General features: G+C 71.8%; 4 protein-coding genes across 10 annotated transcripts; 3 read left to right on the top strand and 1 right to left on the bottom strand.

Annotated features, from left to right (window-relative positions):
- Positions 1-285: 285 nt before the first annotated feature.
- Positions 286-4,701, top strand: WAS (WASP actin nucleation promoting factor). The gene is given in 13 exon segments (XM_072848935.1): positions 286-411; positions 790-831; positions 833-931; positions 1,388-1,474; positions 1,984-2,080; positions 2,174-2,212; positions 2,332-2,382; positions 2,476-2,653; positions 2,795-2,837; positions 2,923-3,076; positions 3,649-3,710; positions 4,352-4,454; positions 4,538-4,701. Coding segments are annotated over 13 exon segments (1,119 nt in total). The 5' UTR covers positions 286-300; the 3' UTR covers positions 4,591-4,701.
- Positions 4,702-5,043: 342 nt separating this feature from the next.
- On the top strand, positions 5,044-7,783 carry SUV39H1 (SUV39H1 histone lysine methyltransferase). Of its 2 annotated transcripts, none has more exons than XM_072848950.1 (6): positions 5,044-5,131; positions 5,412-5,557; positions 5,874-6,530; positions 6,612-6,758; positions 7,184-7,313; positions 7,609-7,783. In XM_072848950.1, exons 1-6 carry the CDS (start codon positions 5,113-5,115, stop codon positions 7,746-7,748), a joined length of 1,239 nt encoding a protein of 412 aa, XP_072705051.1. In that variant the 5' UTR covers positions 5,044-5,112; the 3' UTR covers positions 7,749-7,783. The 2 variants fall into 2 exon arrangements, with proteins under 2 accessions (XP_072705051.1, XP_072705052.1); XM_072848951.1 differs by having other exon boundaries at positions 7,202-7,313.
- Positions 7,760-11,380, bottom strand: WDR13 (WD repeat domain 13). Of its 2 annotated transcripts, none has more exons than XM_072848949.1 (10): positions 10,975-11,380; positions 10,789-10,856; positions 10,140-10,433; positions 9,723-9,817; positions 9,507-9,634; positions 9,096-9,403; positions 8,632-8,812; positions 8,391-8,532; positions 8,172-8,302; positions 7,760-8,045 (listed from the first exon to the last, which is right to left on the bottom strand). In XM_072848949.1, exons 3-10 carry the CDS (start codon positions 10,143-10,145, stop codon positions 7,861-7,863), a joined length of 1,176 nt encoding a protein of 391 aa, XP_072705050.1. In that variant the 5' UTR covers positions 10,146-10,433; positions 10,789-10,856; positions 10,975-11,380; the 3' UTR covers positions 7,760-7,860. The 2 variants fall into 2 exon arrangements, with proteins under 2 accessions (XP_072705050.1, XP_072705048.1); XM_072848947.1 differs by having other exon boundaries at positions 10,140-10,383; positions 10,975-11,108.
- Positions 11,362-14,344, top strand: TAFAZZIN (tafazzin, phospholipid-lysophospholipid transacylase). 5 transcript variants are annotated; one of them, XM_072848952.1, is made up of 11 exons: positions 11,362-11,496; positions 11,602-11,739; positions 11,861-11,989; positions 12,124-12,169; positions 12,246-12,331; positions 12,568-12,648; positions 12,940-12,981; positions 13,197-13,259; positions 13,518-13,570; positions 13,780-13,857; positions 14,004-14,344. In XM_072848952.1, exons 2-11 carry the CDS (start codon positions 11,631-11,633, stop codon positions 14,091-14,093), a joined length of 777 nt encoding a protein of 258 aa, XP_072705053.1. In that variant the 5' UTR covers positions 11,362-11,496; positions 11,602-11,630; the 3' UTR covers positions 14,094-14,344. The 5 variants fall into 5 exon arrangements, with proteins under 5 accessions (XP_072705053.1, XP_072705054.1, XP_072705055.1 ...); XM_072848953.1 differs by lacking the exon at positions 12,940-12,981; XM_072848954.1 differs by lacking the exon at positions 12,568-12,648.
- Positions 14,345-14,370: the final 26 nt, after the last annotated feature.

Below are 14,370 nucleotides of genomic sequence, written 5' to 3' on the forward strand. Positions count from 1 at the left end.
CTCCCATTTCCTGCCAGTATCCCCAGTTTCAGACCCATTGCTGCCTGTGTTTGCAGAGAGGCTGCTCCCAGTCTGTCCTAGTCCCTCCCAGGTCCCCCCCCCCATCCTTCCCAGTTCCTCCCAGTTACCCCAGTTCCCTCTCCCAGTCCCTCCCAGCCCGGAGGTGACGTCCCTACCACTGCGGGGCCCTGGGTGCTTCCGGGCGGAAGAGGCCTCTGAGGGACCCAGGCGTTCGGGGGGGGGACCCAGGCGTTCGGGGGGATCCCAGCCGTCGAGGGGAGGGACCCAGACACCCAGGGGATGAGCCGGGGGAGTCGGGGGGGGGCCCCGGGGGGCGACAACGTCCCCTCAGGGCTGCTGCAGCAGCAGGAAAACCTGCGGCTCTTCGACCTCCTGGGCCGGAAATGTGTGGTGAGGGGCCGGGGGTTCGTGAGGGGATCTGGGGGGGCCTGAGGGGGTCAGGGGTGCCTGGGGGCTAATTGGGGACTGGAGGGGCCTGGGGGGGCATTTGGGGGGCACTTAATGGGGGACCGGCAGGGTCGGGGGGGGAGGGGGAGCTGGGGGTCCCATGGGGTCCTGGGGGGCCCTGAGGGGGATTCCTGGGGCCTGGAGGGGGGGGGGGGGGTGTCCCATGGGAGGGCCCTGGGGGATTAGGGGGGCCCTTGGGGTCCTGGGAGGGAAACATGGGGCACCGCGGTCTCCTGGGTGGCCGTGTGGGGGCCGTAGGATGGGCTGTGGGGGGCCTTGGGAGGGATTTGGGGGGGGTCTGTGCTGACCGTGTCCCTGCAGACGCTGGCGACGGCGGTGGTGCAGCTGGTGGTGGCGGAGCCGGGGGCCCAGGGGGCCCGGGGCCAAGGGGGGCTGCGGCGTCGCCTGCCTGGTGCGGGACAGCCCCCGCCGCTCCTACTTCATCCGCCTCTACTGCCTGGCCGTGAGTGGGGGCCGGGGGCGGGCCAGGGAGATCTGGGGGGGTCCCAGAGTCGGGGGATGTCCCTGGGGGTCTCTCAGGGTGAGGGTGTCCCAGGGGGTCCTGGGGTCGGGGGCTCCTGGGGGTCACTCGGGGTCAGGGTGTCCCAGGGGTCCTGGGGTCGGGGGTCCCCGGGGTCTCTCGGGATGAGGGTCTCCCTGAGGGTCTCTCAGGGTGAGGGGGTCCCTGGGGATCTCTCGGGATGAGGGTCTCCCTAGAGGTCCTGGGAGTCTCTCAGGGTGAGGGGGTCCCTGGGAGTCTCTTGGGGGGGGGGGTTCCTAGGGGTCCTGAGGTCGGGGGTCCCTAGGGGTCTCTCAGGGTGAGGGGTCCCTGGGGGTCTCTCGGGGTCAAGGGGTCCCTGGGGGTCTCTCGGGGCGGGGGGTCCCCGGGGGTCTCTGGGTGCCCCATGCTGTGGCGCAGGCCGGGAGCCTGTGGTGGGAGCAGGAGCTGCACGGGGAGATGGGCTACGCCGCCCCCACCCCCTTCTTCCACACCTTCGCCTCCCACGTGAGTGGGCGGGGCCGGGGGAGGGCGGAGCCCCGGGGAGGGGCAGGGCCAAAGGGCGGGGCTGGGGGTGGGGCTGACGGGGGTCCAGGCCGGCCTCTGTGGGCGGGTCTGAGGGACGGTGGGCGGGGTGCAGAGGCTGGGAGCTCTGGGGTGGAGCTAAGGGGCTGTGGGAGGGGCTAAGGGTGTTGGGGTGGGGCCTGTGGGCAGGGTCAAGGGGCGGGGCTGAGGGTACATGGGAGGGGCCAAGGGGTGGGGCTGAGGGCATGTGTGAGGGGCCAAGAGGCGGGGCTGAGGGCATGTGGGAGGGAACAAGAGGCGGGGCTGAGGGCACGTGGGAGGGAACAAGAGGCGGGGCTGAGGGCACGTGGGAGGGAACAAGGGGTGGGGCTGAGGGCACGTGGAAGGGGACAAGGGGCGGGGCTGAGGGCACGTCGGTGGGGCTTGTCTGTGGGTGGGGCTTGCTGCCCATGGGCGGGTCCCATGGGGCAGGCCCCTGATTGGCTGTGCAGGAGGGCCGGGCGGGGCTGAACTTCGCGGATGAGGGGGAGGCGGCCGCCTTCGAGGGCACGGTCCAGGAGCGGCTGCGCCGGCGCCAGCAGCGGGCGGGTGAGCACGCGGCCCCCCACAGTGCACCGGGACAGCCCCCCAGGGTGCCCTGGGGCAGCCCCCCGCTCACCCTGGCTCCCCTCTCTCCCCCAGAGAAGAGGCAGCTCCCGCCCCCGCCGCCCCCCGGCGATGGTGAGTCCCCCCGTCCCGGGGGCTTCGGGGGGGGGGGTGTGATGGGGGGAGCAGAGCTGGGGGGGGAACACAAGGGGACGCCGTGGCGTGCGGTGCCAACATCCCCTGTCCCCCCGCAGAGCGCCGCGGGAGCCTGCCCCGGGCCCCCATGGCCACCACCGACGGCAGCGGTGAGTGCCTGTCCCATAGCGGGGTCCTGCAGCCCCATAGCGGGGTATTGCTGCCCCATAGAGAGTTTCTCAGCTGGGTCTTGCCCCTTGCAGCCCCCCCACTCCCAGCTGTGCCCATTGCCAACCCCGACATCACGGCATCCCGCTACCGGGGGCTGCCCAGCCCCACGGGATCCACGGTGGGACCCACGGCGAGCCCCACGGCCGGGGAGCAGAAGAAGGGCCGGAAGAAGATCTCCAAGGCTGACATCGGGGCCCCCTCTGGCTTCAAGTGCGTCTGGGGGGGGAACATGTGGGGATGTGTGGGGCGGAGGGGACCCCACCATCTGTCGGGGGGGCACATATGGGTCCAGCCGTGGGGCAGGCGGCCCCCCCCACGGGGCAGCCCCTCACCGTCCGCTCCCCCCGCCAGGCACGTTGGTCACATCGGCTGGGACCCCAACAACGGCTTCGATGTAGGTGGCTCCCGCGTGTCCCCCGGCGTCCCCCTCACCATCCGGCGTGGGATGACGGCGTTGGGTGACGGTGTGGGGCACACAGGTGGCGGCGCTGGACCCTGCCCTGCGGGCCCTTTTTGCCCGGGCCGGCATCAGCGAGGCGCAGCTGGCCGACGCCGAGACCTCCCGCCTCATCCACGACTTCATCCAGGGCCGGGGCGGGCTGCAGGCCGTGCGGGAGGAGATGCGCCGGCAGGGTGAGCCCCCACGCCTCTGGGCACCTGTAGGCACCACCGACACCCCCCGGGGGGGCACAGGGGGCCGTACGGACCTTCTCCGCACAGCCCTGCCTGGCCCTTATAGGATCCATACAGCCCCCCGCCCCCCCCGGGATTTCAAGGGCCCTGTGCTCCCCCACGCAGCCCCCTCGGGTACAGAGGCCATAAGGCTCCCCCTGTATGGGGTCCATACAGCCCCCACCCTTAGAGGAGCCGTATGTTCCCCACGGTGTCACCCCACACTACAGCCCCCCCGGCCGCTTGTTAAGGCACTGGCTAACTTCTCTCTCTCCACCCCCCGCAGGTCCCCCGCCCCTGCCGGGCCGGGGGGCACCCCGCCTCCCCGCCGCCCCCCGCCGGGCCCCCGCAGCCGCTCGGGGCCGCTGCCCCCCGCCGCCGGGGCCCCCTGCCCCCCGCAGCGGGCCCCCTGCGGCCCCGCCCTCCCGCCCCGTCGCCCCGCCCCCGGCCCGCGGCCCCGCCCCCCGGGTGCCGCCGCCCCGCCCCTCCCCGCCGCCCCCTCCCCGCCCCCCCGGCGGCGGCCCTGGCGGCCCCCCGCCCCCGCGGCCCGGGGGCTCTGCTGGACCAGATCCGCCAGGGCGTGACCCTGAACAAGGTCGGTGGGGTCGGGGTCCCCTGGGGTGGGGCAGGCGGGGGAGAAGGGAGTCTCCCATGATCCTCTGGGGTGGGGGCAGTATCCCATGATCCCCTGGGGCGGGGGAGTATCCTGTAATCCCCTGGGGTGGGGGTATCCCATGATCCCCTGGGGCGGGGGGCTCCCATGATCCCTTGGGGCAGGGGGGGTTATCCCATGATCCCCTGGGGCTGGGAGGGAGTATGCCATGATCCTCTGGGGTGGGGGGAGTCTCCCATGATCCCCTGGGGCTGGGAGGGAGTCTCCCATGATCCCCTGGGGTGGGGGGTATCCCATGATCCCCTGGGGTGGGGGGATTATCCCATGATCCTCTGGGGCTGGGAGGGAGTATCCCATGATCCCCTGGGGCTGGGAGGGAGTATCCCACGATCCCCTGGGGTGGGGGTGTCCCGGGATCCTCTGGCAGGGGGTGTGTGTGGGGGGGTCCCATGATCCTTTGGGGCAGGTGGGATGGTCCCATGAGCCTCTGTGGCTGGGGGGCAGTCTCCCGTGATGCTCTGGGGCTGTTATGAGCCGTTGCCATGGTGCTGTTGCCATGGTGCCGGTGGCTGCGGGTCGGGGTCCCAGCCATGGGGCTGCCCTGACCCTCCCCGGCCCCCCAGACCCCCGAGGCCCCGGAGGGCGGCGGCGGCCCCAGCGCGGGGGGGCTGGTGGGGGCCCTGATGGACGTCATGCAGAAGCGCAGCAGAGTCATCCACTCCTCGGGTGAGCGCCCCACAGCTGCCCCACAGCGCGGGGGCACCCCGCAGCCCCCGCCTGGGCCCCCCTGACCCCCCTCTTTCCCCCAGACGAGGGCGAGGACGGCGAGGAGGAGGACGAGGACGACGAGTGGGACGACTGAGCCCCCTGGCTTGTGCCCCCCAGCCCCCCGTTATCCCTCCTGGCTCCCCCGCCCCCCATTTGCCCCTCCAGCCCCCCTGCCCCCAGTAAATGCCGAATAAAGGCAACGAGAGACGCGAATGGCGCCGGTGATTAATTACCCTTTTTAACGGTTAATAAGCACTTAATGAGTCTGGCGGCTGCGGCACGGCTCTGAGGGGAAGAGTCCGGGGAGGGTGAGGCGGCCGGGGCCCGGGCCGACGCGGGGCGGGGGAAGGCCCCGCATCCTGAGCGGGGTCTGGGTCGGGGCTGGTGGAACCGCGGGGAAATCGGTCAAAACCGGCCCTTTTTGGGGTAAACGGCCCACGCGCGAGGGCTGCCGGGAGTATGCAAATGAGGCAGCGCCGCCGCCAATGGGAGCCGCGCGGGGGCGGGAGGAGGCCCCACCCCGCGCCGCGCGCTGCCCGCCGGGCGGAAGTGGCGAAAAAAAAAAAAAAAAAAGGGGAAAAAGAGAAAAAAAAAAAAAAAAAAGAAGCGGCAGAAAATGGCGGAAAATTTAAAAGGTGCGCGCGGGCGGGGGCGCGTGGGGGCGCCGGGACCCGCCGCGGGGGGCGGGGGGTAAACGGCCGCGGGCGCGCGCCGCTTCCCGCCTTTTTCTGAGGGGGCGCGCGGCGACCGTTGGCGGCGGCGGCGGCGGGGGGGTCGGGACGGCGCCGGGACCTGGGCGCTGAGGGGGGTGGGGGTGGGGGTGGGGGCTCGGTGCTGGGGGCTCTGGGCGTGCCCCCTCCCCCCCCCCGGTAACGCCACCCGTCCGTGTCGTCCCCCTCCCCCCGCCCGTCTCAGGCTGCTCCGTCTGCTGCAAGTCGTCGTGGTCGCGGCTGCAGGACCTGTGCCGCCTGGAGCGGGTGCGGTGCCGGGCGCTGGGCGTCACCCGCCGCAACCTGGGGGAGTTCGAGGTGGAGTACCTCTGCGACTACAAGCGTGTGCGGGTGAGTGCGGGAGGGGTGGGGGGCAGCCCCCGGGGGCCTCCTTGCAGGGGGCCGCACCACCATCCCCTGTCGCCCTGGATGACAAACGGGGCCCGAAGGGCCCCTTTCATGTCCCCGGATGCCTGGGACCCCCCCATACCTTGTGAGGCCCCACACGGTCCCTGGACACTGGGGTCCCCTGTCACCCTGAGCATCCCCTTTAAAGTCTTCGGGCTTCCTCTGACGGTCACCAGGGTCCCCCCCAGCCCCAGGGGACCCCCTGACTCAAGGAGGCCCCCAAACAGCCCCCCTGACCCCTGCCATCCCCCCTCCGCAGGACGAGGAGTACTACTTGGTGAAGTGGCAGGGGTATCCCGAGGCCGCCAACACCTGGGAGCCCCGCAAGAACCTGCGCTGCCGTGGGCTGCTGAAGCAGCTGCACCAGGACCTGGCCCACGCCCCGGGGGGGCCAGTGCGGCCTGGCCCGCGGGGGCTGCCCGCCCGTGCCGCCTCCTACCTGGTGCAGAAGGCGGAGCAACGCCGGGCCCTGCGGCGTTGGGAGCAGCTCCTCAACAGTACCCGCAGCCACCGGGGCCGCATCGCCGTGGAGAACGAGGTGGACTTGCACGGGCCCCCCCGGGACTTCGTCTACATCAACGAGTACAAGGTGGGGGCTGGCATCAACCTGACGCCGGTGGCGGTGGGCTGTGAGTGCCGCGACTGCCTGGCGGAGGCGGCGGGTGGCTGCTGCCCCGGGGCTTCCCGCAACAAGTTCGCCTACAACGAGGCGGGGCAGGTGCGCATCCGGGCGGGGCTGCCCATCTACGAGTGCAACTCGCGGTGCCGCTGCGGCGCCGACTGCCCCAACCGCGTGGTGCAGAAAGGCATCCGCTACAACCTCTGCATCTTCCGCACCGGCAATGGCCGCGGCTGGGGTGTCCGCACCCTCGAGCGCATCCGCAAGAACAGCTTCGTCATGGAGTACGTGGGGGAGGTGAGAATCTGCTGGGGCGGGGGGGGGGGGGGGGGTGCGGCAGGGGCGTGGCACAGGCGTGACGTGGCAGCCCTGCCCCAGATCATCACGTCAGAGGAGGCCGAGCGCCGGGGGCAGGTGTACGACCGGCAGGGAGCCACGTACCTCTTCGACCTGGACTACGTGGAGGACGTCTACACTGTGGATGCCGCCCACTATGGCAACATCTCCCACTTTGTCAACCACAGTGTGAGTGGGTGGGGCCTCGCCGGCTGGGGGGGAGGGGTTTTGCCTGGGGAGGGGCCTGCTGGGGCACCGCCCCCTGCAGGAACAGCACTTGCTCTGCTCTGCTGTGGTGGGAGGGGGCGGGGGATGTGCTGGAGCACCGCTCACTGTGGAACATGGCTTCCTCAAGTGCAGCCTGGGGGCGGAGCTTCACGCGGGGGGGAGGGGTTTCACCCGGGGAGGGGCTTGCTACAGCACCGCCCACTGCAGGAACAGCAGCTTCTCAACCATGGTGTCAGGGGGCGGAGCTTCGCCCGGGCGGGGGGCGGGGCTTTCCCCCAGGGCACTGCCCACTCGAGCAGCCCCTCCCAGGGGTGGGGCTGGGGGCAGGGCTTGCTGGGGACACGCCCCCCTGCAGCCACCCCACCCACAGGGCTGTCCTGCGGCAGTGCGACCCCAACCTGCAGGTGTACAACGTCTTCATCGAGAACCTGGACGAGCGGCTGCCACGCATCGCCCTCTTCGCCACCCGCCCCATCCGTGCCGGCGAGGAGCTCACCTTTGACTACAACATGCACGGTACTGCCTCCTGCCCCATGGCTGCCCCACGGTGCCTGTGCCTGCCTTAGCGCACCTCACCCTGCCCCGTGGCAGCTCTCCCGGCCCCACGGCACATCCCCCTCACCACACAGGGCAGCCCCACTGCCGTGGGGTACGTGGGGCGGGCTGGGGGGCTGTAGCACTGCCCTGGGGTATGGCGGGGGGGCCGCGCGGTACCATGGGCGTAGGGTAGGTGGGGGAGGCTGGGCCGTAGCAGCGCTGTGGGGAAGGTGGGGGTGCCAGCAACCCCTCACCCCGTTTCCCCCCCTCCCAGTGGACCCCGTGGACGCCGAGAGCACCCGCATGGACTCCAACTTTGGGCTGGCGGGGGGAGGCCTAGGGGGCTCCCCCCGGGCCCGGGGCCGCATCGAGTGCAAGTGTGGGGCTGCCGCTTGCCGCAAGTACCTTTTCTGAGCCACACAGCGCCGGGTGCAAACACGCTTGTTGAACGCAGCGGGGGTCCGTGCCGTGCTGGGGGGTGACACGGGGGAGGCGGGAGGGGGGGACGTGTGAGGGGCGGGGGCAGTCAGGCATGCTGGCGGCGCCAGACGATGACGGTGCCGGCGGCGTCGCTGGAGGCCAGCAGGCTCTCGTCGCAGTTGAAGGCGACGGCCAGCACGGCCCCGCCGTGGCCCTGCAGCGTGTTGACGGTGGCCCGTGCCGCCCGCCCCACGTCGAAGAAGTGCACGCAGGCATCCTCGCTGCCTGTCACTGCGGGGACAGGGATGGGAGGTGTTTGGGGAGGGACCGTGCACCCCACCTCGCTGCAGGGGGCTGCAGAATCAACGCCCTTCCTCTGGGCGAGCACCCCCAGACCCCCTGGCGCCCCCCACGTACCCACACAGGCGCCCTGCCGGAACGACATAAGCGGGCAGAAGCAGCTGCGCAGGGGCTGCTCCCGGTGCCGTGTGGGGAAGCTGCGCCGCAGCCGCAGGCCTGGTGCGCCCGAGCCTTCCTCCTCCACCACCCTGGGGGGGGGGGGGAGACAGAAGGGATGAGCGCTGTGGCTGCCCCCCAGTCCCATCCCCCATCCCCCCCGCAGGGTCCCCCCCGCACCGGAAGAGCAGCAGGCGGTCGGGGCAGGCGTTAACCAGCAGGGAGGGATCCGGGGCCTCGCGGCTGGCCCAGGCCCGGGCGGAGAGCGAGGTGATGGAGCCGCCTGCCTGCACCACCACCCGCGAGGCCTTTGTCAGCCGCCCTGTGGGGACAAGGCAGCGGTTAGCACCCTGCGCTGCTGCGTGGCCCCAGCACCTGCACTGCCCCCTGGCCCCCCGCTACCCCCCAGCACCCCCCGTACCGGTGCCGGGGTCGCAGAGGAAGGAGGAGACGGAGCCGCGGTCGTCACCAGCCCAGAGGACGCGGCCGGGGGCGTCGAAGCAGAGCGCCAGCACCCGCCCGGGCAGCCGCCCTGCCCCGCCTCGCGCTGCCTTCCCCGTCGAGATGTTCACCACCCGCACCATGTGCCGGGCACTGCCCACCTGGGGACACGGTGCGGGGCGCGTTGGGACACCCTGCGGGATGGGGATGCACCCCTGCGCCACCCCCCCCCCCCCCAGCTCTTCGAGGTGGTCACTGGGGGCTGCCGGGCTTGTGGGACGGGGCTCCTGGGCACGCCAAGGGGAGCTGGGGGGATGCAGGGGGGTCCCGGGGGGGCACAGGGGCGTCACTGACCACGGTGAGGTGGTTGTTGAGCGGCCAAGAGAAGCAGGGGGAACCCAGGGTGCACCAAGTGACCCGGGGGGATGTGGGGGTATCACTGACCACGGTGAGGTTGTTGTTGAGCGGCTGGAAGGCACAGCAGAGCAGGGCAGCACCGTCAGGGTCGGGTACGCGGCGGATGCAGCGCCCGTCGGCGGGGGCCCAGAGCCGTAGAGTGCCGTCCAGGGAGGCCGACACCAGGACGTCGTTGGAGAGGGACCAGGCGAAGTCGGCCACGCCGCCCCCGTGGCCCCGCAGCACCCGCAGCACAGCCGGCGGCCCCGGCGCCAGCCGGCACACCGAGATGGTGCCGTCCAGCGAGCAGCAGGCCAGCAGGTGCCGGTCGTCGTGTGCGAACTGCACCTTTGGCACTGCCCGGCCACGGGCACTTGTCAGTGCTGGCGTGAGCCAGCACCGGCTGCCACAGGAACCCTGGGGGAACCCACCCCCGCCCCCCAGTCCGCCCCCAGTTACCGGCACTGTCAGTGTGCTGGTCGAAGACGTGGTAGACGCCGGCAAAGGCGTAGTTCTCGCTCAGTGTCGTGTCCCCGGCCATGGCACGGCTTGCCTCTGCCAGCGGTGTCGGCACCACGCCAGGTGGGCTGCGGACCCAGGCATCCGTGTGTCAGCACCCTGACCCCCCACTACCCTCCAGCACCCGCTGACCCCAGTGGACCCAGGTGTGCTCACCGCTCGTCGGGGGCCCCGCGGGGGACCCCAGGGTGGGAGCCACGGCTGAGGGAGCGCCGGTGTCCCCGGGCCACCCGCGGGTCCTCCTCAAAGTCCTGGGGGGAGTACATGGCTGGGGGGGCCTCCGCACCCCACTGGGTCGCGGGGATCCCAGAGGGGGATCAGGACCCCACAACCCCCCCCAAAACCAGGTGCTGCGACTCCACAACCCCCTGAAACAGGTGCTGCAGCCCTGAGGAAGGGTGCTGAGATCCCCAGCCCCCCAAAACAGGTGCTGGGACCCCACGGCCCCCCCAAAACGGGGACTGCAGCCCCCAGGAGGAGTGCCGTGACCCCGCAGCCCCTCTGGGCGGGTCCCCTGCTCCCCGGGAAGAGCTCGCAGCCGCTGTCTCCCCCGTCCCCCTCCCACGGCCGTACCTCCATGCGGTCGAGGGTGGTGCGGCTCGCACGGAGAGCGCTGCTGCTGTGGGCGCGGCAGCTGCTCTGCTCGGACAGGGCCCCGTAGCGCTGGGCCAGCAGGCGGGTGCGCACCCGCAGGTACCAGCGCCGGGTACCCCCCTCCAGCGTCCCCCCCTGTGCTTGCTCCCGCAGCAACTGACTACGACGGCGCACGTACTGTGTCCGGAACTGGGGCCAGCGGGGTGTGCGGTAGGCAGCGTACCTGGGGACGGGGGACGGGGGCCTCACGCCTGTGGCAGCTGGCACGGCGTGCTGGGGGCAGGGAATGAGGGGGAGGCAGGTGTGGGGGAGCAGACGCATGCATTTGTCAGGGGCCCAAGTGCCCCCCCAAAAGGGACCCAGGTATCAGGATCTGCCCCCCCCCCCAAGGAACCTGGGCATCAGGATCCCCTCCCTCAAAGGAACCCACGTATCAGAACCCGCCCCCCCCGCCCAAAGGGACCTGAGCATCAGGGCGTCCTCCCTGACAGGGACCCGGGTGCCCGGGTCGTGTTCCCTCACCAAAAGGGACCAGGCGCCCGGGCACTCCTCGCCCAGGGGTGCCCCCTCCCACAAAGGGAGCAGACGTCAGGGGTGTGTGTCCCCCCCGGGGCCCCTCCTGGCTCACCTGGCATCCACGGCGAGCACCTGCTGCCAGACAGCGGCCATGGCGGCGGCGGCCGCCCCGAGGGGGCCCTGCGGGGAGAGCGGGGCGGGGGGAGCGGGGTGAGGCCGGGCCCGGGGCCCGCTGTCAGCCGGGGAGGGCGGGGCGGGGGCGGGCCCTGGGGTCCCTGCGGGGACCGAGCGGCGGTACCTGCCCGTCCCGCTCCACCTCCGTCTCCCGCCGCCGCCGGGTCCCCCGCAGGGCCGGGCCGGGAGGGCGGGGCGGGGCCGCCGGTGGGCCGGGACCGGCCGCGCTCCCCGCCCCTCCGAAATGGCGGCCACCGCCTCACGCCAAAATGGCGCCGGGCGTCGCCCTGGTGACGGCGCGCGGCGGCGGTGGGCGGTCCTGTCTGCGCGAGGGGGCGGGGCCCGCGCGGGGATTGGCAGCATCCGCGAAGGGGGCGGGGCGTGTCCGCTCCTCTGTGGTGCACCCGCCTTCCTAGCACTCCCTGGTTACCGGCCCTTCTGCCCGGCGCCTCTCGCCTACCCTGGGTCCTCCCGCCCGCCGCGTTTGCGACCTCGCGCCGCGCTTGACGGCAGCCTCCCCCCCCCCCAGTTTGCGGTAGTGGGTGGGCGGGGGCGGCTGGCTTGACGGCAGTGGAGAGTACTGCTGCGCGACCTTTGCGGCACGCGGCGGGGCGGCCGGCGCGCTTTACGGCAGGGGCGGCTGGGGGTGTGTGGGCCGGGGGGCTGCGGGGCGGGGGCGGCGGGCCGGGAGGGGCCCCGCTGCCGTCCCCGGCCCTCCGTGACCCCCCCCTCCTCCCCGTGTCGCCCCCAGGCGCCGTCCCGGGCCCCCGCGATGGCAGTATGCCGCTGGCGGTGAGGTGGCCCTTCCCCGCGGGGCCGCCCCTGCCCTGGGCCCTGGCCAGCCGCCTCGTCACCGGCCTGGTGGGCACCTACAGCTGCGTCTGGACCCGTGAGTGCCCCGCCGGTGCCCCGCCCGCGGCCGGGGGGGCGGCTGGAAGGCGGGGGGAGCGGGGGGGGCCCGCGGGGCAGCCTTTCGCTGCCGCTCCTCCCAGGTCCCCGTCCCCCCGCAGGGTACCTGAACCGGCTGCGGGTGCACAACGCCGAGGTGCTGCACGAGCTGGTGGAGCGCCGGGGGCCCCGCACCCCCCTCCTCACCCTCTCCAACCACCAGTCCTGCATGGACGACCCCCACCTCTGGGGTACGCCTGGGGTGGGTCCCCAGGGGCTTCTGACGGAGCTGGAGGGGGGGGAGCTCTGCGGGTCTGTCTGTGGTCCCTGGCTGGTCTGGGGGTGCCCCTGTGACCCCCCCCCCCCCCCTTCTTCCATCTGCCAGGTTCCCTGAAGCTGCGGCACGTCTGGAGCCTGCACAAGATGCGGTGGTGAGCGGGGGGCCCGAGGGGGGCCCTGGGGGGCGTCTCGGGGAGCCCCCTCCCTGCTCACCGCCTGTCCCCGCAGGACCCCCACGGCCGCCGACATCTGTTTTACCCGGGAGCTGCACTCGCGCTTCTTCAGTCTGGGCCGCTGCGTCCCCGTCTGCCGGGGTGAGCGGGGGGCAACTGGGGTGTGGGGCCGAGCAGGGGGATCCCCGTCTGTACTGGGGGTGTCCCAGTTTGTACTGGGGGGTGCCAAGGGGACAGACCCAGTCCGGTCTGGGGGCTCCCAGCTTCTACTGGGACAAATTCCAGTTCACTTTGGCAGACTAAGGGCAGGGTGGTTGTGGTGGGCTGCTCCCAGTACTTACTGGAGGGATCCCAGTGCGCTGAACTGGTGTCCCCAGGGGACGGCGTGTACCAGCGAGGGATGGACTTCATCCTGGAGAAGCTCAACCAGGGGGACTGGGTGCACGTCTTCCCCGAGGGTACGGGGAGCACTGGGGGAACTGGGGAATGCGCGGAGCTTGTGTGTTCTAGAGGAACTGGGAGGCATTGGGGTCACTGGGGTTGGCAGGAAGTGTTTACATCAGGGTCACTGGGAAGCCCAGTGGGGATCAGGGGGAAACTGGGAGCACTGGGAAGGACTGGGAACCTTGGGGACTGGCCTGCTTTCTTCTCCAGGTGGGGGGGCCTGCTTGCTTCTCCAGGTGGGGGGGCTGGGGGGACCCTTGGGGGTCTCCTGTGCTGCCCCCCCCCATGGCCCCATGTCCCCACAGGGAAAGTGAACATGGGGCAGGAGTTCGTGCGCTTCAAGTGGGGTGAGCCCCCCAACCGTCCCCCTGTCCCCCAAGCCCCCTGACTCTCCACTGTTTCTCAACCCCAGTTGTCCCCCAGTTGCCACCCGCACTTGCCTTTTCTGCCCCCCAATTGCTCCTCTGCCCCCCAGCCGCCCTCTTGTGGTCCCCCAATCATCCCCTTGGCCTCCCCAAGGGCTGTCCAGCCCCCCCAAAACGACCACCTTGCCCCCCCGCAGGCATCGGGCGCCTCCTGGCCGAGTGCCGCCTCGACCCAGTCGTCCTGCCCCTGTGGCATGGGGGTGAGCGGGGCTGAGGGGCGCCGGGGTGTGGGGTGGGAGGGCACAGGGGGTCTGGGAGGTTGTGGGTGGGGGCGCAGGAGGAGCTGGGGGGGTTCATGGGGCCACGGGGGAGGGTGGGATGGGGGATGCGGGCAAACGGGGCTGTGCGGGGAGTCAGGGGGGCACAGGGTAGGGCTGGGTCCCGCTGTGGGGCTGGGTCCTGCCGTGGGGCCTGTTCCACTGCTAGGCCGTGCAGGCACCTGCTGACCCTCACGCCAGGCATGAACGACGTCCTGCCCAACGCCCCCCCATACGTGCCCCGCGTGGGACAGGTGAGTGAGCGGAGGTGGGGGGCGGGGGGGCACACGGACACCCCAGCTGTGGAGTGTGCTGGGACAGTGGGCAGCTGTGGGGCTGGGATATAGGGCGTTAGTGGGACGGGGCGGCTCCATTGTGGGGCGGGGTGTGGGGCCTGTGGGGCAGGTAGTGGGCCTAGGGGTGGTTGTGGGGCAGGCTGTGGGGTACTGATGCTGTCCCGCAGCGGATCACGGTGGTTGTGGGGCGACCGTTCAGTGTCCGGCCCCTCCTCGAGCGGCTCCGGGCTGAGGGTACGTCAACGGTGAGTGCTTGGGCGGCTGCCCCATGGCAGGAGGGGTGACACTGCTCTGCCCCACGGCTCTGTGGGGCCCGTTCCCCCCTCCCCTGGCCTCAGGCGCTATAGGCCCAGCCCCATAGTTCTGTGGGGCCTGGTCCCCTGCCCCCCAGGTGGAGATACGGAAAGCGCTGACGGACTTTGTGCAGAGGGAATTTGAAGCACTGCGGGGCCAGGCCCGGGCCCTGCACCCCGCCCCATAGCATGTGGGGCGCCCCACGGACGATTGGACCGACCACCCTGCCCATGGCAGGACCTGCCCCATGGCATGACAGCCCCGCAGCCCGCTCTGCAGTCTCGCGGGCCCCGCAGCCAGCCAGCCAGACTGGCCCACGGCACAACAGCCCCACAGCCATCCCTGCAGCGCCATGGGGTGTTGGCGGAAGGACAGATGGATGAACGAGCCCCTGCTCCTAGCTCCCGTGCACGGTGCCAATAAAGGTGGTGGAGCCTCGGTGGTCTCAGAACCCGGGGGGGGCT

This window comes from Ciconia boyciana, chromosome 34 (genome assembly GCF_034638445.1).
Source record: "Ciconia boyciana chromosome 34, ASM3463844v1, whole genome shotgun sequence".
Classification (NCBI taxonomy): Eukaryota; Metazoa; Chordata; class Aves; order Ciconiiformes; family Ciconiidae; genus Ciconia; species Ciconia boyciana.